The following is a 24342-nucleotide window of genomic DNA, read 5'->3' on the forward strand; positions in this document are numbered from 1 at the left end:
AAGCAGCTGATAAAGATATACTTTTAAAATACCTGTGTCAATATTAAACCTGTTAATAAACATCTGCAATGTCCTCAGTTTAGATTTGGATGTCAAAAGACCAACAAAACTTCAGAGATTACTTTGTGTAGACAGGGTTGTTTTTTCTCTAAACCTGCTGCAGCTCTAACAAATCTAATATGATGAGATTATCGCTGCTCAGCCTCTGTCTACAGGATTCAACTTATTTTAAGATGAACTAACATAGCAAGCCAACTTGAGTAAAGTAAAATGTTTTTTCCTTTATGCCACAGCATCACTGTTTCTTTCCAAGTATAGATGCCTCTTATTAAGACTGAATTCAGATTTTATAAAGCACACTACACTACCAAACTTCACAGTCATCTCATATACCGTCTTAGTGGCATGTTTCCTGGTTCCCAGTAACAAACGGCCTTTTCTGTCCAGATGAGTGCTGTGGGGATAACGGAGAATGTCAAAGGTGACAACAAAAAGTTTGAGGTGTGGTACAACGCCAGAGAAGAAGTTTACATCATCCAGGTATGTTCATGATGTTCAAGCTCCTGCTTTTCACCCGTGGTGTGGCTGTGAGCACTGTCTCCTCTGTTTGATTTAATCATTTTTCCTTTCAACATTGGCTGGTAGGATCCATCGGTTTCCCTTAGTTTCCTTTAGTTTCCTGTCTTCCTGTCAGGAGAAAGCTGTGTTGACCAGTGACGGCTCATTCAACTCACTTGTGGCTCATTGTCTCTCAGCTCCTTAAATACCTGGTCTCCTCTGCACTCGTTACTTGTTTGTCTTAGTGGCAGTCATCCGGTCAGACCTCGCTACCACTGAAGTCTGTTTGACTCGTCTGAACAAGTTGGGAAACTAGACAAATGACCACTTTAGAATTTACTCCAGGAGAAGAAACAGGCACCACCTCAGCCACCAGGCCTGGAGAATCCAGAAGAGCCTTTTCACGTCTTCTTCTGGGTCAGTTTACTTCCTCTGCTGAACTGCACACTGACCGGTCACTATTCTGCAGAACCACTGTTCCCATTACAGATTCTCTCTGAATCTGGTGTGACAGCCTCATCAGAAATGTTTTCCATTGAGGGGTGGCTGCCAACTTTCCTTAATTATGGGAAAAAAAGACTGAGCTGCCACAAATTATGCTATTATTGAAGCAGTGTTGGATCATCTGGACCAAGAATGAAACAAAAAGCAGAAACATCCAAAGAAGAGTTTCTGAAAGTCTTTCAAGAATCCTGGAAAGCTATTAGACATGACAGAAAGCTTCTCTAGGAGGGTTCAGACTGGGAAGAATAAATGTAGTCATACCAAATAAAGCTGGACAAACAGTTTTTGCTGCTTTTCTGTTGATTTGTTCTGTTGTATTTTAAGTCACAGCATCCTAGCAAAATATGAGCAAATGAGAGGTGGCTGAAGAATATACACAATACTCAGGAAGAGACTTTCAGTAACGTGTGTTTGTACCCGTACGTCACTCATGAATATGTTTATTAGTTTTTATTTCCTGCACCAGAAGAAAATGGTTTCAGTTTCATTGCACCATTCAGATTGAACCAGCGGTTCTTTGTGACTCAGAACAAAAATCTAGTTAGGTGTCTTCTCAGATTCACTGTTTATAAAACATCACAGATTATCTGATCTTTAATAAACAGTCAGATCCTAATTGTCACCCTCAACATTTGATTGTTTGCGTGTAGAGTGACAGGTCGCTGTGGAAACACATTAGTTGGTGTGAACTGACCCAGCAGGAGGTGCCAGCCTATGAGCAAATTACTCTAGATGCAGGTTTACAGGTCTAAACAAGCTCTTTGAGACCAAAATAGATTAAATATCCAAAATTACGTAACTTCTTTCAGTATCTTCTTTTTTGGTGATGGTGTAATTTAAAATAATTTATTATGTGACTAATGAAAATAAACCTTATGGGCCTACAGCAGGGATCCTCAATCCTGGTCCTGGAGGGCCAGAGTCCTGCAGGTTTTAGAAGTTTCCCTGCTGCAACACACCTGACTCAAATCATTGGGTAATTAGCAGGTTTGTGCAGAGCCAGGATCCCTGGCATACAGTGTATAAATGCATATGTAGAAAATAAAACCACTTTTCCAGTCCTGCTCTTGAGGGCAGCATTGCACCACGCTGCCTCCCCAACAAACACTTTCTCGCTTACATATTCGTGTGTACATGTACTGTGCATATGTAGTAGATTAATATTTGTGCACATATTCTTCCCCAGGCTCCCTCCATAGATGTGAAAAATATGTGGGTGTCAGAGATCCGTAAAGTTCTCACCGGCCAGTTACAAGCCTGCAGAGGTGTGTATAAACTACTTCTTCTATTAAAATGTCTTTCCATAATTCTGGAGTATAGATGTAAACATTTCTGTAACATATAATCTATGCATTGCTTTTTTCTTTCTGCTAATGTCAGGGTGTATGGCAGCTAGCAGCTAGCTTGTTCAGCCTGGTGAGTGGCTGCTGTTTACCTGTAGAGGCTTGAACAGCTGATGATGGTCAGAAACGACCACTGGCTGCTGGTATGTGCTTGCTTGGTCATGTCCAGCTGTCTACCAGCACCCACGGTTTGATCTGGGGACACTGCCGTCCTCTGGCTGGTGTCTTCTTGCAGCTTTTGCTAATTTCTTATTTTAATAATTCCTGACAGTGCTCGCTAAATAGCCATACACGCCCATCCTGCTATTGTTAGGAGTTGTATCTTGCAGAATAAGCTTCTATTTTAAAAATTATCACAGTACAAATAAATCTGGGAACTAAATCATGTTGTTTGAAACTGCTGGATAAATCAAGTTCCTTCTCCATAAAAATACTAAAGTATTTTATAAATCTGCTCTTTTTAGTACTTTGGGTGATGTTTAAGGTGATAATACATCATTTTAACATGGATAAACATGATATGGGCTCTTTAAATGCGACCTCTGGAGTCTGAGTAGAGTAGAAATAAATCTGTGTTCTGTCACATCCCAGTCAAGTGTGCCATTAAACACTCAGCTAAACAAAAATGCTTGAATCAGCTGACTGGATACCTCAGTTGGCAGAGCATCTGTCTCCCATGTGGGAGACCAGCATTTGATCCCCCATGAATACAATAACACCATCCAGTTGGGTCCTTATGCAAGACCCTAAATGCTACTGCCTGCCCTCTGTAAGTCGCTTTGGATAAAAGTGTCTGCTAAATTACTTTAATGTAACTGGCAGGTAAAGAAAATAAGTCTCAGAATCAAAGAAAATTAGCCATCATCTCTGCTCTCAGATAGTGGGGGGGATCTCAGATCAGCTCAAATAAAACACAGCCGAGTTCAATTCAGCCAAACAGTTTAGATGCTGTGGTGACCCTCTTGAAGCAGGTGGCGTGGAAAAATAGTTTGTGATGGCATTTTGTAGTTTCTTGTCCTTGATAACATTCTGTAGTTTTTTTTTAAGCCATCATATGGTTGACAGCTTCTCCTTTTTCCAGTTCTTTATTGTCTTTCAGACAAAGACATTCCTTAGTCCTAAGTTGACCAATCCTGTGGAGACACATAGTCCTCAAGGCATCGAAGACTCTAAGAACCTTATATGATAAACCGCTGTCAGCCTGTCTACACATGCAGTCTAAAATTCACTTCTCTTAACAAATTGCAGTCTGCTTACAGCTGCAATCACATATAATCTCCATCTATGTAGTTTGAATTAATTCTAATTATGAAATGCTGAGAATAAGATACTTAAATGTAAAATATTCCCAACACACACTACAGAAAAATCTATAAAAAAAAATCACCTTCCAGCTGTGGAGTTATCAAAAGTGTAAAAGCAAAGCTTCTTCCATTTTAAACCTCTTCATTGAATATACACCCTTTCTAAAGAGACTGAACAGAAACCTGGTGAGTCAAAATTAAACAAAAGAAAAAAACCTTCATGAGACGAGTTCTTCAGCTGTCCTTTACACCACCAACTCTGGTCCTTGAGGGCCACCGTCCTGCAGGTTTTAGATGTTTATTAATAGGTCTTTGTGCAGAGCTTGACAACAAGCTGTTGGGTATATTTAAAGGGGTAGTGCACCAAAACATGTGTTTTTTCTTTTTTTTTTTTGAGTTGTGTAAACCATAGTAAACCAAGCCCACCAACGCATATGAAGGGATGTGAACTTATCTGGTATAGATTTGCTAGTTTCAGACTTCTGTTCTTTCACAGAGTTTCTGATGAAACATTCCTGCAATGGGACGGATTTGAACTTTTGAGGGTGTAAAAGTAACACCGGACTTTATTCTTTACCTGCTGATCCTCATCTGGTGACAGACAGCAGCTCAAATCATAGCAGCAGCAACTTCCAGCAGCACTTCCTGCAGCTGCCACAACCTGCCGCGAGTCCCCACAGCTTTCCAGAGCTGCTGCAGCTGCTGACAGGCAGCTAACAGCGCTAACGGCTCACACTGATACGTTCAGGACCACCTGGTTCATTTGTAGCTGAGGAGATTCAGGAGGGAAAAGTCTTCCACCTCAAAGACGCTCTGCGGCGTAGCTGCTTCGTGAATCTTCGCATCTTGCCAGTGAGATGAGCTGCTGTCTGTCAATCATTTCTGCCTTTGTGTCCTGCCCCGCCCACTCTCCGCCCCCTGATCACTCCACACCTCCCACCCCTGCAGTTTCAGGCATTTTTCAAATTCGGCAGTGGGTGAAGTTTCGCAAAGTAGGGGGTGTAGTTACACTTTAATTTGGGTCTGGTGTGTTGGAGCAGAACACAGATCCTCAAGGGATGGAGTTGGTGGTCCATGGTTTAAAACACCTACATCTGCTGGACAACACTTGAGAAAACTGCAACTCTGTTGACAGGAAATGCACTAATGTGAGACACAACTTCCAGATGTCCATGGATCAAACAGAAATTTAGCTTTACTTTCTGTTGTTTATATTGACGCGTTGCTGACGTCTTGGTCAGAGGTCACTGTTCTGATAGAGATTAGGATCTCAACGAGTTTTACTTGGTTAAATTAAGGGTATAATATTGATTTCAGAAGACCTGAGGGTGTAGTGATCGGCAGAGGAAGCATCATGAGACACTGAAGCTATCCAGTGTCTGGTCTAGATCAGGGGTAGACAAGTTTGGTCCTGCGAGTTTTGGATGTTTCCCTGCTTCAACACACCTGATTTAAATGAATGAGTCACTGCGCTGAACCTGATAAGCTGTTGGATCTATTTAAATTGAATCAGGGGTGTTGGAGCAGGGAACATAAAACCTGTAGGATCGCAGCTCCCTAGGACCAAACTTGCTACTCTGGTCTTGAAAATGGTTCATTTCTTGAGACTTTATGTGCACATGAAGCCATCCGCTGGACAAAGTGTATAAAACAAGCGACTTTGATCTGAACCATGTAATATGTGACATGTAACAGCTGTCAAATAAAAACTGTGACCACAGAATTAGCTTATATCAGTACAGTGTATTTGCTAGTGAGTATATCACGACTGTATTGTATCACATTCATGATTCAGTTAGATCAATATTCAGTCCCAGATTGCCCTGAACACCGACGTTCTACAACTTCTACGTGAGTGTAGACATGTTATATCCGTCATGAACTCTGGTTCTTTTATAAAAGTTATTTCTTCGGCTAAAATTCTGTTGTTGTGTAATAATGTGATAAGGCCATGAGGAGTAATGTTCATGTGTTGCGTCACCTCTGGAAAATAGGGTTGGTTTAATCAGGCAGATGACTGTGAAAGTGCTCATTTAAACCAGGACACTGATGTAAAGTTCAGGGCAGATTTTATGCATTTTCATTAAGAAACTATATTTCTGCACCTCCTGTGCAGGAGACCAGAGTTCGAATCCCACAGGGGACTCTTAACATTACTACCTAACCACCTTCAGATGTGAGCTGCTTTGGAGGTAGGAGTTTGCTAAATGAATATAGGATAGAATAGTTGATTTTTCTTCTTCTTTTTTTTTTCTTTTGGAAACACCTTCTCCAGTGTTTAAAAAACCTCTTTTACAGATAAGTCTTGCACAAGAGTTGAGCCTCTTTCCGAACCAGTCATGTGGTACTGCCGAGCGGCGAGGCTTCGGACGTAATCAATGACGTCACTCCTCTGAAACGACACAAACCCTGATACACGCTTTGCAGAAATGCTTCCTGGATTACTCGACACGCTCTGTAGACTCTGCTCAGTCCCATCACTAGCTGAGGAGTCCGATGAGGAAAATAAATTCACTGATGTATTCTGGTGTCAGATGCTCCAAAGCCCAGAAGATGGGAAGGTCATATTTCTACCGATGTTTCAGCCTGGAGGTCAGTTCAGGAAAAAGAAAGTCTGCTTCTAGAGGCAAATGGCATGTTGTCCTTTTCCTAGAAGAGAATGATTTTTGGACACTTTTTCAGTGAGGAACTAATGTTTGCCCCATAAAAACACAACTAAATTTACATTTAAAACAGAATTCTTTCCAGCAGCACACATTCTGCTCTACAAACCATTTATCTGGTAGAAATGTTTATCTGGGAGCATGTTGTTGCTTATGCCCAGCCAGACCTAAACACAGAGAGTCAGACATTTTGATCACTGGTCTGTTTACATCAAGTCAAATAATACATCTCTTTTGGTTTTACAGAAGCCAGCCAGCTCATAAGGGCGCCTATAAGGTGAGACACTAACATATCACACAAAATACGATAAATCATTTCTTTTGAACATTTTTTCAGGAGCAAGGCAGAACGTGAAAAAGCTTTGTTGAAAATGAAGCTGACTGACGTTCAGCTTGAACTTTTTCTTTGGCTTCCATCAGTGACTGACCTGTCCTTCTTCCCCATTAGGAATATTAACAAGATGGCACTGAGGCAGTCTGATTCATCGAGTCCAGAGTCTGGTTTCAGGAGGACCAACCCCATTTCCAGCCAAAAGAGAGGTAAACAGGTCACTTAAATTTGAGCCCTTAAAGGCTGAATAATGCAAAAGAAAACATTTATTTTAATTAGTTGTTTTATACTGTCAGTATATAAAATGTATAAATAATGTAGTGAGGCTCGAGGTGCCAATCAAGCATTTAAACCCGGCATTACTCTACTGACGGCCTGGTTATCCAGTTCAATAAGCTGGCCTGTCTTTTCTGGTATAGTTAATGCCTTTTTGCCATTCTGTGGGAGTTCGTCACACAGCATTGGCTGTTTGAAGGAGGCAGAAGTTTGTTTCTTCACCTCAGTGGTCCTGCCAAAATCCTCATACAGGTTTTTGTGATGCTGCTTGAAATGCGCGATAAGCTTGGACGTATTCAGCTTCCCCGGTTTTGTTCCACCTTGGGGAAAATTGTGCATTACAAGTGTTGTACTTTACTTGTTTTTTGGACTTTAATGAAAACTACCGCCACATGGCTGACATCCCCTTGCTACGGTTGCTGTTGTGATCACGTGGGCTCTGCTGAATCCGGGCGCTGCAGGATAGAATTGCTGGAGGGAGTAGAGACCGGCTTATATCAGAGAGTTTTTTATGCAGGCCAACATAATCTGATACCATTTTTTTTTTGGCTGATATCGGACCTATTTCCAATATCAATATCGGATCAGGACACCCCTAATTATTACATTTCCTCAGACGTATGAGTCTGTTTGACTTTTTATTTATTTTGTTCAGATGTACCATATAACAGCAGCTGCATAATTACAAAGATCTGAAGTCTTTCACCATCCACAATACAACATTTTGTTAATCAGTGAATGAAATCTAGAGAAATCTCAGTGTATAAAGGCTGATATGTGACCCTCAACTTCTCAAGCAGCACTGGATGAGAAATCATCGCGTCACAGTTATCAGTGAAGCTACATTACACCAGAAACTGTATTACACAAGCTGGAAACCAGATATTTTCACAGAAAAGCCGGCATGGAAACGTGAGAGAGAAGATGATGTACACATTCTGTGATCAGATGAGTCCACGTTTCTGCTCGGTGTCAGAAAAATGAGTGTTGGCTTCTTCATATGAAAGGTAAAACATCCAGGATATCATTAGCAAAAGGTGCATAAACTAGAATGTGTGATGGTGTGAGGGTGTTTCATTGCTCGTGGCATGGATGAAGTGCATGTGTGTGCAGGTACCACTGATGCAGAGACGCTCATTAGGCTCGGTTTGTACATAAAAACAGTTAAACGTGCTTTACATGATAGAGAGGACATGTAGAGAAATTCAAACAATGCAGAAACAATTCAAATCACGTTAAAACACGATTAAAAGGATGTTCAAAAACCACAGAATATACACTACCGTTCAAAAGTTTGGGGTCACTTTGCCATTGGATTCAATAGGGAAGTGACCCCAAACTTTTGAACGGTAGTGTATGAAATCATATAAGTTTTTTACTGGTCTTTCTGGGAGACTCAATTTTTAATTCTGTTGATGTTTCTGAGCCGATAAAAAGCTTCTTAGTGGGAGACTAGTACATAAATGATTATTTTGCTAATTTTAACCAATTCAGCTTCATGACTTTGCAAGAACCTATACCCCTCAGTTTCCTCAAGCTCCGGCTAGTAGTGGCATAGATTTAATATTCCAGACCAAGTCGTCTTCTAAGGGTCATGTTATGTACCTTTACAATCTGTTGTCACCAAAAAATGAGTCATATGTTAATAAATGTGGAGAAAACTGGGAATCTGAACTACAACCGAGTATTTCTGATGTTAAAAAAAAGCACCAGATGCCGTGAATTCTTCCTCCAGTTGCGTCAGGCTATTATTCAACTTAACGTACTGTTCCAGTTACACTACACTAGAGATATTCTTTCCAAGTTCTGTCTCAGTACTACTGAAGCATGTGATAGATGCTTCCAGACGCCCAACTGCATATGTTTTGGTTGTGTTCAAACTTTCTGAACTATTGGCAAACTTTTATTTAAACGTATCTCTGATCTGTTAGGTATATCTATTAGCCCCTCTCCACAGATAGCCATCTTTGGTCTCTGAATGAACTTGCTACTAATTTTAAGCAAGACTGTGTAGCATTCCCATGTTTAATAGTACGCAGAAGAATTCCTCTTGCATGGAACTTCTTCTATCCATTAAATCCTGGCTATAGGATTTATTATTTCTATTGAAGCTGGAAATTCTTTCTGGAATTTATTGCTAAATTATGTTAACAAACTTCCTGATTGTGAAATAATTACCATGATGTCATAATACCTGGCCACCCCTTGATAAGACTCTCCATCCCTCAAGCTGGTTTAGTCATAATTTGCAAAGTTTGTATAAGATTTGATATATGATGTATAATATGTGTATTTACTGATTAATTTACTTTCATTAGACTCTGTTCTCAGGATGGGTCTCTTCTTCTTCTGCCAATCATAACTAAATAATGTGCAACAGGATTCTGTTTTCTGAGTACAAAAGCCACTGGAAATGGTTTTCATTTGTTTTGCTTCATTTTGGGAAAGCTATAGAAAGTTTTCTGGAAATTCTGTTTGTTTTTTTTGCTTGCCTCTGAGGCCAAGAGAGTACTCGGTGTTGCTCAGGTTAATGAAACTTTGCAACATTTTCCAGAGACACTCAAAGCCCAACTCTTTTCTCCTTTCCCTGCTGCACCATCTTCTGCTCCACCTTTCCTTGCGGCTCAGTCGATGCTTCAGGCAACTCTGCAGCTAATGCTAGGAAGCATTTTACCTTACAAGGACTTTCTAACAGGAGGAGTCTTCCAGCAGGTAACACGTCACAAGCCCTCTCACCCAACCTTTGTCATCATCAACATGTTTTTAAACACCGATCTGCTCCTTTGTTGTCTTTACCTGCCTCCATAGCTTGATCATCGTACTCGTCCTGATTAGCAGCATGGTTTATATTGTCACCATTATCTCCACCTAATTCCACCCATTGTGTATGTGAGAGTTATTTGAACCAAGCACAAGCTTCAGTCAGATGTTAGATGATAAGGTGTACCCTGTGAAAACAGAATGAAGACGTATTGACATTTTAAACAGTGTTGTTGTTAGAGGAAGATGTGGTTTTAACACTTTGTTCATTATCCAGCAAGTAAATATTGTTTGTAAAATACTCTGCTATATTAAAATTAGGGTCAAACAATTAAAATTTTTAATCTGATTAATCCCAGGATAGCTGTGGATGATCGATGTTGTTGAATGGAACATACAGTCCACTTAATCATCTGTTTAACTTCCTATTAACACAAATATCAAATCAGCCAATCACATGGCAGCAACCTAATGAATTTAGTCACGTAGACATGAAGTCGACTTGCTGAAGTTCAAACTGAGCATCACAATGAGGAAAAAAGGAGATTTAAGAGACTTTGAACGTGGCATGGTTGTTGGTCTGAGTATTACAGGGATTTTCACACACAACCATCTCCAGGGTTTCCAGAGAATGTTCTGAAGAACAGAAAATATCCAGTGAGCAGCAGTTGTCTGGACCAGAATGTCTGGTTGATGTCAGAGGTCAGAGGAGAATGGACAGACTGGTTGGAGATGATAGAAAGACAACAGGAAGTCCAGTAAGCACTGGTTCCAACCAAGGTCTGCAGAACAGCATCTCTGAACACACAACACGTCCAGCCTTGAAGCAGATGGTCTACAGCAGCAGAAGACACACCGGGTGTCTCCTGTCAGCTAAGAACAGGAAACTGAGGCTACAATTCACACACACTCACCAACACTGGACAATAGAAGATGGAGAAACGTTGCTGGTCTGATGAGTCTCCATTTCAGCTCCACATTCAGATGCTCGGCTCAGAATCTGCTGGAACCATCATGAAAACATGGATCCATCCTGTCTTGGATCAACGCTTCAGACTGCTGCTGGTGTAATGGTGGGGGGAGATTTTCTTGACCCACTTTGGGTCCCTGAGTACCAACATAGCCTGGTTTAACCACCACAGCCTAGCTGAGTATTGTTGCTGACCATGTCCATCCCTTTATGACCACAGTGGAGCATCTTCTGATGCTACTTCCAGCAGGTTAATGCACCATGTCACAAAGCTCAGATCATCTCCACCTGCTTTCTAGAACATGACGATGAGTTCACTGGACTCCAACGGCCTCCACAGCCACCAGATCTCAGTCCAGTAGAGCAGCTTTGGTATGTGGTGGAACGGGAGATTCTCATCATGGATGCAGTCGACAAACCTGCAGCAGCTGTGTCAGGCATCATCATCATCAAAATCAGGAATTTTAGGTCTCAACAATCAGTGATAGAAGATGTAGTTTAGTTGCATCTGTTGTCTGTGACGTCTCAGTTTGTCTTCACTTCATCATTGTTATATGGCTCCTCCTCATTTGTCTCCATGCAGAACATCAAATTTAAACTTTCATGAGCATCTTTCTTTTTCTTTTTGGCATCTTCTTCATCACATCATGCGTTTTATCAGTGGAAATATTGAACTTGTTTTATATTTACTTTACAGTTTTCTTATTCTTGGATATTCTTTATAATTATTCAAGTGTATCATATAAGTGCTGATTAGTCTTTCAACTGCTCACCTGCAGACTAAATAATAACTTCTTTCCTTCTTTTTGTCCATTGTTACGTCACCCTGCTTTTTACTCCTTTTCCCTTCCTTTGCTTCTTTTTATCCTGAATGTCTGCCCTTCCTTGTCCTTCTCCATGTTATTTGTCTCCTCTGGCTGAAGATCCTGCTGCTAAGGAGGCAGACATTCCCCGTCGCTTCTCGCTTACCTCCTCTCTTGCTTCCTCATCCTCTTCTTTTGCCACGAGACGCACAAAAGGTATCTAATTATCCTAGACCGGGGTGCCCAATCCTCGAGATCTACTATCCTGCAACTTCTAGATGCAACCGTTCTCCATCACATCTGAATCAAATGTCATCATCCGCATGTCCTCCAGCTCTGCAGAGGCCTGGTAACGAGCCGTTCAGCTGATTCAGGCGTGTTGGATAAAGGATGCATCTAAAAGTTGCAGGATTGTAGATTTTGAGGACTGGACTTGGTCGCCTCTGTCCTAGACTCAATGATTTCTTTATTTTTCTTTTTGCTTTTCTCTCTGGTAGTTCTTGTTCACATTTGTTTATATAATCATGTACAACACCAACTGTACAGTTTAGATCAGGGGTAGCCAACGTTGGTCCTCGAGGGCACCAATCCGGCAGGTTTTCCAGATTTCCGTGCCCCAACACACCTGACTTAAACTAACGAGTCATTGTGGAGATCCTTATAGGCTTTAAATTGAGTCAGGTGTGCTGGAGCAGGGAAATCTGGAAAACCTGCCGGATTGGTGCCCTCGAGGACCAACGTTGGCTACCCCTGGTTTAGATGCTGCTTATTTGTGCATTTGCAGATAAAATTCTCTCTGATCTTCTGTTAAGAAACACAAAGAAAACAGGGCCATTAATGGCTTTGCATACTTTCAGATCCTGATGTTTCTCTGCCTCTGTGGAGGACTGTGGCCAGAAAATAGCTGTAAACTTTCTACGTCTCTACGCATTCACTACGCATTGTTTCTTCATACTTTGCTGAAACGTTTTTTTGAGCATCTACTAAAAGAGGGTTAAAGTATGATCAGTGTGGAGGCTAAACAGAAGTTTCACTGAGCAGCATCTCACACTTTAGATCACCCAAACAACCACTTTAACAAATCTAAAAATCTGAAATCTTGAAGTAGCTGTGATGGATTTTTTGGATAATGTGATGTCGTTTCTGTTGGTTTGGTTCATTTTTACGTGTCCAGGTCTTTCTGCTAGCATTAAGAACAAGAGACATGGGATAAAGAGTGATCCCACTCCATTTGGTTATGAAGGTACATGAATGAATTATTACTTGGCTTATTGTCTTTTTCGCTTTGGTTTACTTTTTATTTCTGAACGAGGTTACTTTTGATTCAGTTTCCCGCCTGTTTTGGGGGGTAGTTTTGGGATTTTTGGTGTTGTTTTACGCTGCATGGGCACCTAATGAAAGAGGTACAAGATTAGATCGTTGCATGTGTGTATTTTGTGTGATAAGTTTGTGGATTTCTGCATGAATGGCTCTTTAAAACCGTGCATCTGATCGTTCAGCACTTTGCCCACCTTTGTTTGTTTTTTTACGTGAGTTGTGATCTGTCATCCGTGCACGTTTGGTATAAAGTTTTCGGCTTCCCTCCAGATACTTTGCGTGGCGCAGCTACAGCCCGGAAACGCGACAGCATGACCTGCAGCACTGCTGCCGGCAGCACCACGGCCGTCCCCAGATCCACATCCCAACCAGGTAACTACAGAGGACGCCTCAGCTCATCTGTTGTTGTTTGCCAGACGTCCTTCCTGGTGGAAACCATTTTAGTTTTTGATGGGGGCTGCTTTGTGGTGCCCCTCCCTCCCAAATACCACTAAAAGAAGATTTCCAGATTTCCTGTTCGGCTCTCTTTATTTTGTTAAAGGTCCCATATTATACACTTTATTCCCAATCTGAGACCATTCATTAATATCTAAATGAAATATTTCCGCCATGGTATGGACAAATCGACCCTCAGTTTGAGTGCAGCGGCTTCTCTTCACCTCCCTCTTTTTAGCAGCTTCAGAAATGTGCCGTTTATGGTGGGCGGAACCCTGGTGGAGCAGCTCAGCTGTTGGCTCCGCCCATCGCATCGCCCGTCATGAATGAATGAATGAAATGAATGAAAAATACTTTATTAATCCCTTTGCAGGGAAATTCATGAGGTGATTGACAGGTTAATATATTTTCAAGCTATCAGACTAATAAGGCCGAAACGATAAAATAACTGCCAGCTCTTACCTCTCCAGCTGTGTCACGGACAGTTGGTATTGAACCTGGCTTCAGCTTCAAACGGTTGGCGAAGCCTGCTTTCCATGCCCCCATGTTGTGGAAACAGTCCTCTTTGAAATGCTGGCCACAGACATGCAAAACCTTTGGAAGTTTTCCGGGTACATTTCCTCCAAAAATAAAATTAATCCACTCAGTCCTCGTGGGTTCAGTGGATGGAAGTAAAAAAACGTTTTCGTGTTCATTTATGCAGCCACAAACAGAACAGTGCTTCTGTCGCTTAGCCATGTCCGCTAACGAGGGTTGCCGAAGAGGGAAAAACACTGGGCGCTAGGTGATTTTTAGAGGGCGGGCTTTGAGAGCCGGTAGACGGGTCCATCGCTCTGTGGGGAGTGGTTATTGTCCCTTATGACGTCATAACGTACACGCTTTCAAACAAGCTCATTTCAGCGCTTACTTCCCTAGAGGTGGAGCAGGGGGGAGAGAGAGCGCCTGAAAGAGTTTCACACTTACGGGTCTCCTACACATGCGGGGGGACCAGTATGACTGTTCCAAAACCATTAAAAAGTGAATTTTGCATAATATGGGACCTTTAAGTAAATTCTCGCTGTTGACCCTCATGTATCAGATTAATTACGCCCTAATAATTGCTATCAAACCCTCTATAAACCCTGCTACAAAACTTTACATATTAATATTGTTTTTGCTTATTTCAGCATATATTTCTTGTAAATTTCTAGCAACTGTGGGGGGCTCCGGGCCTTGCTCATGGACCCAGTGGTTCACCTCTGTTTACGCTAAATGTTGCTTGTTGTTTAATCTACTTGCTACTATATAATATAATTATGCATTCTGTGACGTTGGGGGTTTCTAAATAAATATTCAAACACTAAAATCAGCTCCATTACAGACCTGTGCATAAAATGCTGTTAGTAAAATTAAAAGTTGAATTATAAAATTTGTGAGGAGAGAATTGGGTCATATGAACTAACCCAGCCTCAATGACAGAATGAGAGGAAAGATTTGCCCAAATGGACTCTGTATTCAATTATTCTGTAGATTATTAATCAGACAAATGAGAATTTGGATGAGAAATGCATTTTCCTTAAACCTTCAACCTTGCAAAAAGCCTGTTGTATAGCATCTGATTCTTGAACTCAGCCCTCTGGTGGATATTTTTTGCATTAAAACGATTCTGATATCACTCAGTAATAAACTAGTTTATAAAGAGTTTACATTGTTTGCATATATATATATATATATATATATATATATATGTATATTTACTGTACTGTATACTGTAGTGATGCTCGATCGCTGGCATTGTGCTATTATGATGAACTAATTCTGTTTAGCAACAAACAAACTGCAGCCTTAAAGTTTTCATTTTGTTTCAAATGGTCCAAAACTTCAAATTTCAAACCAAATTTTCCTCCTCTTTTTTTTTTTTTTTTTTTTTTTGTTTGTTTATCTGCACTATTAAATTAAACCTGCTACAAATGCAACACGTCACACATGTAAACTCTCATTGTTTGAGATGAGGCTTTTTGTGTTAAAGTTATTTGTATTATTTGAGGAATTGCTTCAGCCTTAGTTTCATGGCAGTCTTCTGTTTCGCTCTGAAATCTTTCCAGAACTTCCAGAACTGATGCACAGCTCCTTTCAGATAAAACTGATTTCTACCCAGGGCCGCTGCTAACCATTTGGGTGCCCTAAGCACAGCTGCCCTGTGGTGCCCCTACCCAAATTAACCAAGCCGGTTACAGGTTGTTTTGTTGTTGTTGTTGTTGTTTTTTTAACTTTGGTGTGGCTACAACCCAGCCATTAAGAATGATACAATATTTAAAACTCGATTATGATTGATAATGAGCCTGATCTATTTTTGGTGCCTTATGCACCACGCTTGATGTGTGTGGTGGGAGCGGTGGCTCTGTTTCTACCCAAAAGATTGAACCAAAAAATCTTACTTGTCTAGCTTGCGCATGAGTTTTCAGACATGCATTGCAGCTGCTGGTGCTGCAGGGGAAGATACCAGGAATAATATGCAGATGTACACAGAAACACACTGGTCCATCAGTGCTGCTGAATTAGAAGAGGAGGAACGCACCTTCCCTCTTTAGCTTCATGATGCATGTGCATCTCTCCACAGAACATGAAGTCGGGATGAAAACATATGCATGCACCTTTTGGAGAAAATAGTTTTGCCTGAGATCATCAAGCAGCCTGACTGTTTAAACCACTTTGTTTTGGTCTTTGCCTTGTATGTAGCAGACTGGTCCAGATGTTCATCTTTTAAATCTCTTGGCAATATGGAAAACTAATTGTGTCATGCAGAAAATAATTGCCACCAATTATTGATGCTATAGGTGCTTTAGACAGACACGGTTTGTGCTTGGTTTTTTTCACACACTGCCTCTTTACTTTGACTTAGTTTTATTACATAATAGTATGCCATAATCATAGTAAGATATGTGTTCATCTGAGGTTGTATTTAGTTCATTTTTAGACCTGGTAAAGACCTGATTCACATTTACAAGCTTCACATGTAGCTTTTTAAGTCAAAAAGGGATGTATTTTTGAACCAAATGACACGATAAGCAGGTCAAATTCCTCCCTAGGTTTCAGATGGAGACCTTTGGTGTTGTTGGAGTAAAGACTTACAAATTAATTCATTTTGTGGCCAGAAAGACCAGCTTTCTGTTTGGAGACAGACCAACACCACCAAAAACTTAATCTGCCCAGTATTAGTCCCAGCACTGACAGTAAAACCAGCACGACCGCCGTAGCTGTCTGTTACACACTTTGAGTTGTTTTTCTTTGTTGTTTTTAATCAAGTTTTAGAGCATTAATGCTGGAAACAATCTGACTTTAATGTTTTATTGTTCTAAAATCATGTCTTTGTTATTCGGAACGCTGCTGTCTCTGTTACCTGCTGCAGAGGCAGTAAAGCAGTTTGCTTCAGATGTTTTGACTTGGTAGTAGGGCTGGGCGATTAATCGATAAAATCGATAAATCGAATTTTCCATTTCTGGAGATTAATTTTTTTGAAAATCGAGATTTTTTTCCATAGTTAGTTAGCAGCAGACTTAGCCCTCCCTCCACACCAGAACGATGTTTGTCTGACAGATTTTCAGTAAAGTGACCGTCACTCATGCCTGGAATTTAGCTGTGCGTATAACTGCGGTGAGAAATGCTGCTCTCTATGAGATGCAGAAATCAACTTAACCCACAAACCCTAGTTAAGAGACAACCTTCATCAGGGGAATTATTTCTGCAGTGGATCCAGTATGATAAGGATCCAGATGGAAAGAGATCACGGATGCATTGTGTCGCATATTTCAATGTAAGGTATGAAGTCGTTTATATGGTGGAAGAGCTATGACATTATATGCTTTATTTTTGCTAGCATTCATCTATATAAACAAATGAACGTTTTTAATAAGTTTATTTATGTTTTGTAAAAGAAAAGGAAAAAAAATCGATTAAAATCGGAAATCGGATTTGGTTATAAAAAATCAGAGATTTTATTTTTAGGCCATATCGCCCAGCCCTACTTGGTAGCAACCTCAGAAGCCCAAATATATGCTTTTAAATACAGAAAAAGTGATTTGAAATATTTTCCCTTTGTAGGAGGTCTATAATTTTGCAGACTGCTTCCAAAATGTAGCATTAAAAAAGGAAGCAGGGATGTTTTCCTTTTTTTGAGTTCCTTTAAGAAAGAGTTGGAAAGTTTTTTACAGGTTCTTCTTTGTATTATTTTAGTCATTCTTTGTGTGAAAGTCCTTGCTTGAGGTTTGATTCTTGTAAAGTCTCATCACACTTTCGTGATGATGTGTTACTAAGCTGTGGTGGCAGTTCTCTCCTAAAGCCCACAAAGTTGATAGTCGTATCCATTTAGAATTCTGTTATAGAAGTTAATAATGTGTATTTCTGCCCTCAGGCTGGACCCAGAAACGTCTTCCTTCCATGGACACAGAGGACTTTGAGACAATTCCCTCCAGCGCAGAAGAGTCCCAAAACTCTTCAGAGGAGGAAGGCAACAATAAAAACGTAGGTAGTTTACTTCAGGAATAACTTACAGTCTGCTTTAAAAATATATATTTTTAAGAAAATCTAACTGAACAAAAGCTGAAAATATTAATATATTAATTAAATCAATATGTGAAAACTTCTTGGTCTAAGAGAAAACTGGCTAAAAACTTACTAGAAACTGGCTGAAAACTGGCTGAAAACTGGCTGGAAACTGGCTTGAGGCCTGTTTACGATGCGCTTTAGCTGGGATTTTGCCTGGAAGGCTCCAGGGAAATCTGGCACTTTCTTGAACAGAGAGAACGCCGTTCACCAACGCCAGAATGAACGCGCTCACAATAATATTCATCAGACAGAAACACAGTACGTTCAGTTCACGTTCACCCAAAATATGTGCAAGTTCACAAACAATAGATCAGTGAGCCCTTTCAGGCACAACACTGGTTAGCAGCACCACCCTCCACTTGACATTTAACAAACGATGGAGAGAAAAAAAAGATATCATATTCTGTCTGAAAAGCAGCCTATTAAAACACAGGGTCACTTACAGCATCCTGAGACAGTTGCTCGGCTCTAATTCTAAATTTTATTCCCTCTAAGTGACCAAATCATTATTCGTGTACCTTAAAAACATCTTTGCAGTGGTTTTAATAATATCTTGTCTCCTCACAGAAAAGGTTAGAAAAGGCAGGATATCTTTAACATTTCTTCACACAGCCCGCAGCGTTGCAGCGTTGCAGCGTTGCAGCATTGGACATTACTCCCACATGCATGTTCACTTGGACAAAAGCATGCATGGTTAATTTTCTTTATTTTAAAGATCTTGAATCCCAACTGTAACTTTCAGACTTTCAGTTAGAAAAATGACTAACACACAGGGTTTCCTCATAAAATGTTATCAGGGAGGAGAACATATAACTGTATGGAAATGGGTAAATGCTGAAGTTTAAAGTCATATCTGTCTGCAGGGTGACAGCAGCCGCTACAGGGTGCAGATGACCTATGCATCTTGTGAAGTAAGGGACCTCTCTCTGGGGACTGGTGACCTGGTCCAGTTCCTGGAGGAAGCAGAAAATGGAAACTGGTAAGTTCTTTTCCTAATGGACCAACCTACCGGCACCAGGGTCCTGGAACGTGTAGGGAATGTTTCTTATCCAGTGTATTTTCTTAAATAGCAAAGTGCAAGTCCTTGATAATGCAGGGATACATCACATCTGTTTTCTGTGTATCAAAGCACCGACTAACATTCACAGCACAGCTAACTTTTGACCATGTGACCTGCTGCATTCAGATGAGTAATAACTGAATAAATGTAGTACAAACCAAAACGTTTACAGGGTTTGTGTAAATTTCTGGCAGGCAAAGGTAGTAGACTCCTGTCAAGGTGCAGAAGCATCACATGGACCTCTAACAGAAGTAGGATGCAGGGGCTCAGCTGAGAGCTGAACAAAACATCTAGAACTGATGAAGAAGATTAACAAAATACCATTTACAGAAAGGAACATAAAACTAGTAAAAGTCAGTATGAGTTATGTAAGGCGTGAACAGAAGCATGGACATGATGTAGCACCAGGCTAACCAGAGACCCTGCCTGAAGGCTGGTGGGGATCTTAAATGGGCCGACCAGGCTTCAGATTCATGTTAAAACGTTTTATATTTTTATGGTATGTTATTTTTTATCTTATAATTTTGTTTATATTTAACCATTTATTTATTTAATTTTTATTTATTTACATACGGGAACCCAAATTACAATTCTCAAACTTTTATAGAATCTACTTCTACTTCAACTATTTCTTGTCACAGTTCTTTTCTTTGCCATGTGTTCACCACGTCCTCATTTAACTTTAACTTTGTTGTTTCCTTCAGACCAGCTGGTCCATATTTCAGCTCCGTTACCCTCATCATCATCATCATCCTCTTTTCTGTTTGAGCTGATTTTTCATCCTTGAAGCAGACATATCTCTTATTCTGTAGCAGACGACCTTCAGTAATTTTGTTAATTTCCTTTTATTTATGTACCATGACTGGGATGACAGAGAATCTAAAGTGACACATTCTTAAGTGGAGCACATTTACTAGAAGCTTTCTGTACCTTCTTCTTTACATTAGCTTTTACTAATGAAGCAAACCAGAAATGAGTCAGATTTCACAAGTGATGAAACATGTATGTTTAAACAGACATCAGCTGGAAATCTTTCTATCTTAATTAAATGGTGTCAAATAAAGTTTTCAGGGCTGGTTTAGATCCCACTTTAGGTTTTCTGGTAGTTTGTTGCAGATATCAGGAGCAGAAAAACTAAATGTTTAGTCTGAACTCTGCTTCAGATCTAACAGCTACTAGTCCAGCAGCATGTGGATTAGTAGCTGTTGTCTTAGTTTCCTCTTCATATTTTCTCTGTACTTGTTTGGAAATTAAATTGATGCTGACTAAATGTTTTCATGTTTTTCCAGAGACCTTCAACGATCCCAAAACCCTCCGACTCAGAAGAAAAGAAGCCAGTAAATGTGATGATACGTCTCAGGACAGTAAATAAACATGGCAGACGTTCTTGGTCATGTGACTCAAAACTGAGTTTGGTGGCTCTAAATGTGGATGAGAGCTGTAGACTCAGTTTTTTTTTATCGTGGTTCTTATTGGTGGACTACAAACATGGCTTTGAGTTGCAGATTTTCATGCCTGACTCTTGTTTCTCAGCAAGGACTCTGGAAAAAGCTGCAGCTTCTACAGACTTGAACACAACAGATGTTTAGCAGCTGTTATACAGAACAGATGCACGGATGCAGATACAGGAACTTTACATTCAGAACTGAATACATTCACATGTACAACTTTTCTCTGATCTGGATAGTTGGGGGAATGATGTTAGCAGAATTCTTTCAGATCAGGTCTTTGGCCTTGTTTCATTTTATTAGAAGTAAAAAATAAAACGTGCTTCTGGACAGATCTGTACATGGTCATGTTGACATGTTAAAACATCTGTGGCTAGATGGTCCAAAAATCTCCAGAGTTATCTACAGTTATTCCTGATGAATAATGTGAATGTTACCTGACAGAAAACAGCCCACGGAAGCACAGTTTACAGGTGAACGTACCTGTGACACATTTCCTGGTGAAACATGTCAGCTGTGTCATCTTTAAAGGCTGAATACAAACATCTCGTAGTAACAGCAGTTTCCACAAGTTTCATTTCTCACTCCCAGTAAACCGCTCACATCTGGATTACATCAGATGTACGGGCTCCTCAGAAGGTTCTCAAACCCTTTTCCTTTTCGCACACTTCCATGTTTTGATGTTAAATTCACTTACAATAAAGTTTCCTGTAGCTGCCAATGTGCAGAGTTTACGCAGGTGCCATTCTATTAGCGTAACACCATCACTGCAGCAGCTGCAGGCCATTACTGGTTCTACTTCCTGTAATATGTCAGCGCACTGAGGAAACAACTTGATTAACTTTGTACTGTATGTGGTGGTAAAACATATCCTGTCTGGTATGCAGGTATAACCTAACCCAACACTTTTTTTTAGCTTGCAAGAATGTGGTCGCGTGTCTAAAGTTTGTGGGTTTTTTGTTTGTTTTCTTTCTTCTGCACAAACACAGTTTTGGCTCCATTTTGTTAAAGTAACGAAAAATAAAATAGAGAAATGTTACTCATTTTTTAACTCATTCTGGCTTTGAATTATAAAGTCACCTGTTTCTTTGCACAAAGTATTTTATAGATATATTTTTTTTATCTTTGTACTGGTTTGATTTAATCCCAGTGATCTGATTTTAACCTTTAAATGTTGAGTTGATTCTGGATATTCCAGCTTTCATCTGTATGCCGTCGTTATTCCCATCATTTTATTCATGACATTCTGATTTTATTCTAACAAACTGATTTCACTCACAAAATCATGAAAACATGAAAAAAAACTGTTCTTTTTCCTTCAGCTGGCCCTAAGACTCAGTTACAGCAAAGAGTTTGAAGGTTTGATCTGTCTGCATTCATTATTAGAGCCATTATTTAACTTTTCATTCTGCGTTATCAAGTGTAGCTTATTGGAAATTATGGCAGTTTTATTTAATTATTTAAAATAAAATCTACTTCTGGTGTACCCTGCCTCTCACCCGGTAGCAGCTGGGATAGGCTCCAGGCTGCACCGTCCATCCAAGGCTGCACTTTCTGAGCAGTTCTGTGCTCATCTGTACAGACTGTAAAATGACTCAGCAGAAAGACTTTTGGAGGTCAGAGATCTAGCGATATGGTCTGTTTTCTACATGGAAGGAATCAGAAAGTCTATGATGATTGCTACTAATCGCTTTTGTCACTGAGGGGAATAATCCAGCATTTTTTTTTAGTCAGCACTTTTTTCCTTCTTAACATCTGGGTGCATTTTCCAAGTCTGCACAGCTGGTTGCTCCAGTTTTCTGCATGCCAGACAGAATATTATGCTGCCTGTTTGCAGAACTGGATTTTCCAGAAGCAGCTTTCTTTTCTATCCAGAAACAAGTTGATGATCGTGGTGAGACCTGCGAGTACAGGGAGGTCGTAACACCAGAAATCATGATAAGCTAAACAATCCAGCTGAGCTAAACTGCTGAGTCACAGCAATAACCCCGGTTTCAATATTTGAAAATATGTTAATTCAATGCGGCAAACTTAATAAAGTTCCCATTTAGGGGTTAATTAAGTATTATTCTGTTAAAAGTCTGTTCTGTAAAGTGCAATCTGTTAGACGTAATTGGCCCATTTGACATATACTAACTAAGACATTTAATATTCATGTTTTAAAGTCAGATTATTGTCCATTAATAATCAAATCATTTCCAAAAGGAACTACTCATGAGAAATAAACCATTTGTGTTATTATTTACACAGCACACAAAAGAAGGCCCATTCTGAAGGAAATGAATCCTTTCTGTTTCAGGAAACAGAAGTATAACCACGATTTGTTCTCTTTCTTCACATAAGCAATCATGGGAGCATTTACGCTCGTTTTTGTTACGTGTAAATTAATATCAGTATAAGTTTAATACTGAATCGCGAGTTTTACGTCAAACTGCTGTATTTTTGGCCACCGTCACAGATTTCTGTGGATTTCTATCACTGACAGAGCAGCGCTGTATGTAAATAGCTTCAGGATATTAGATTTCTTTTATTTCAAGTTTGCATGTGAGATACCTAAAACGGAAAGAAGAAACCAGAAAGTATGAAAACGTGAAGTATTCACCTGCTACTGTAAGAATCCTACAATAACTCAGACCTTCACATGGATGGATGGATGGATGGATGGATGGATGGATGGATGGATGGATGGACTGGTGGGCTGGGAGGGAGTAGATGGATAATAAACAGGCTGATGGTTGCTAGAAGGGTGGATGACAGATGGATATTTTGACACTGTATTAACACTCATGAGAAAGGATATATATATATATTCAGATTAGAAATAAATAGTCTTAAATGTGATTTATATTTTATTTGTCCAATGTTAAACTAAAATGTATATTTGTAATGAGAACATTCTGTTCTGTATCATCTGCAAGTTAATGGCTATTCAACCACATTATTGAATGTATCTGGTTTGTATATTGTTTCTGCCATCATGATGTACATAATGCTTTATTGTAATTATACCGTCTGCATTTACGATATGAATGTCATCACTGATTCTTTTGTATTTATAGACTTTTCTATCTTTCCAAACGTAAGGATACCGGCAAACATAATGACATGTGACATGCTAATAACACGATAAATAAAAGCCAACTAGTTGATCTTTCATCTGGGTGAACGGAACTTCTTTTTTAAAATTTATTTCATTTTCTATTCACACACACAGCATCCACCACACATTTCTTAAACAGACAAGGGTGTGAGAGGGTCACTCCAAGCTCATAATAAAGGACCCAGTTTTTTACAGACAAAATTGTAATAAACAAAACATTCTTTGCTTATATAACAACATGCAAATAAACACGTCAGACACAAGAAATAATCCCAGCACTCTGATTATATTACATCAATATACACATGTGCTCGTCATAAAAATTAGAACATCATGAAAAAATTGATTTATTTCAGTAATTCCATTCAGAAAGTGAAACTTGTATAATGTAGACATTCATTCCTCACAGACGGACATATATCAAATGTTTATTTTGTTTAATTTTGAGGATTATAACTGACAACTAATGAAAACCCCAAATTCAATATCCCAGAAAATTAGAACATTGTGAAAAGGTTCAGTATTAGAGACACCTGGTGCCACACTCTAATCAGCTAATTAACTCAAAACACCTGCAAAAGCCTTTAAATGGTCTCTCGGTCTAGTTCTGTTGGCTACACAATCATGGGGAAGACTGCTGACCTGAAGACTGACGACCATTGACACTTTGAACAAGGAGGGCAGGATACAGAAGGTCATTGCTAAAGAGGACGGCTGTTCACAGAGCTCTGTGTCCAAGCACATTAATAGAGAGGCGAAGGGAAGGAAAAGATGTGGTAGAAAAAAGTGTACAAGCAGTAGGGATAACCGCACCCTGGAGAGGATTGTGGAACGAAACCCATTCAAAAATGTGGGGGAGATTCACAAAGAGTGGACTGCAGCTGGA

General features: G+C 39.8%; 1 protein-coding gene across 4 annotated transcripts in view; it reads left to right on the forward strand.

The window, feature by feature from the left end:
• mcf2l2 (MCF.2 cell line derived transforming sequence-like 2) overlaps positions 1-23510 on the forward strand; it is an 80212-nt gene extending 56702 nt beyond the window's left edge. For 2 of the 4 annotated variants that reach the window (XM_042005586.1, XM_042005589.1), the window contains exons 24-33: positions 448-540; positions 2249-2327; positions 6619-6649; positions 6821-6912; positions 9608-9691; positions 11633-11728; positions 12687-12755; positions 13100-13201; positions 17655-17764; positions 18712-18831. In XM_042005586.1, coding sequence (XP_041861520.1) covers positions 448-540; positions 2249-2327; positions 6619-6649; positions 6821-6912; positions 9608-9691; positions 11633-11728; positions 12687-12755; positions 13100-13201; positions 17655-17764; positions 18712-18831 — 876 coding nt within the window. Of the gene's footprint in view, positions 1-447; positions 541-2248; positions 2328-6618; positions 6650-6820; positions 6913-9607; positions 9692-11632; positions 11729-12686; positions 12756-13099; positions 13202-17654; positions 17765-18711; positions 18832-20197 lie in introns of those variants that run through there. The other 2 variants (XM_042005588.1, XM_042005590.1) reach the window with 2 other exon arrangements.
• The last annotated feature ends 832 nt before the right edge of the window (positions 23511-24342 follow it).

The sequence above is a fragment of the Melanotaenia boesemani genome, chromosome 14, assembly GCF_017639745.1.
Source record: "Melanotaenia boesemani isolate fMelBoe1 chromosome 14, fMelBoe1.pri, whole genome shotgun sequence".
Lineage (NCBI taxonomy): Eukaryota > Metazoa > Chordata > Actinopteri > Atheriniformes > Melanotaeniidae > Melanotaenia > Melanotaenia boesemani.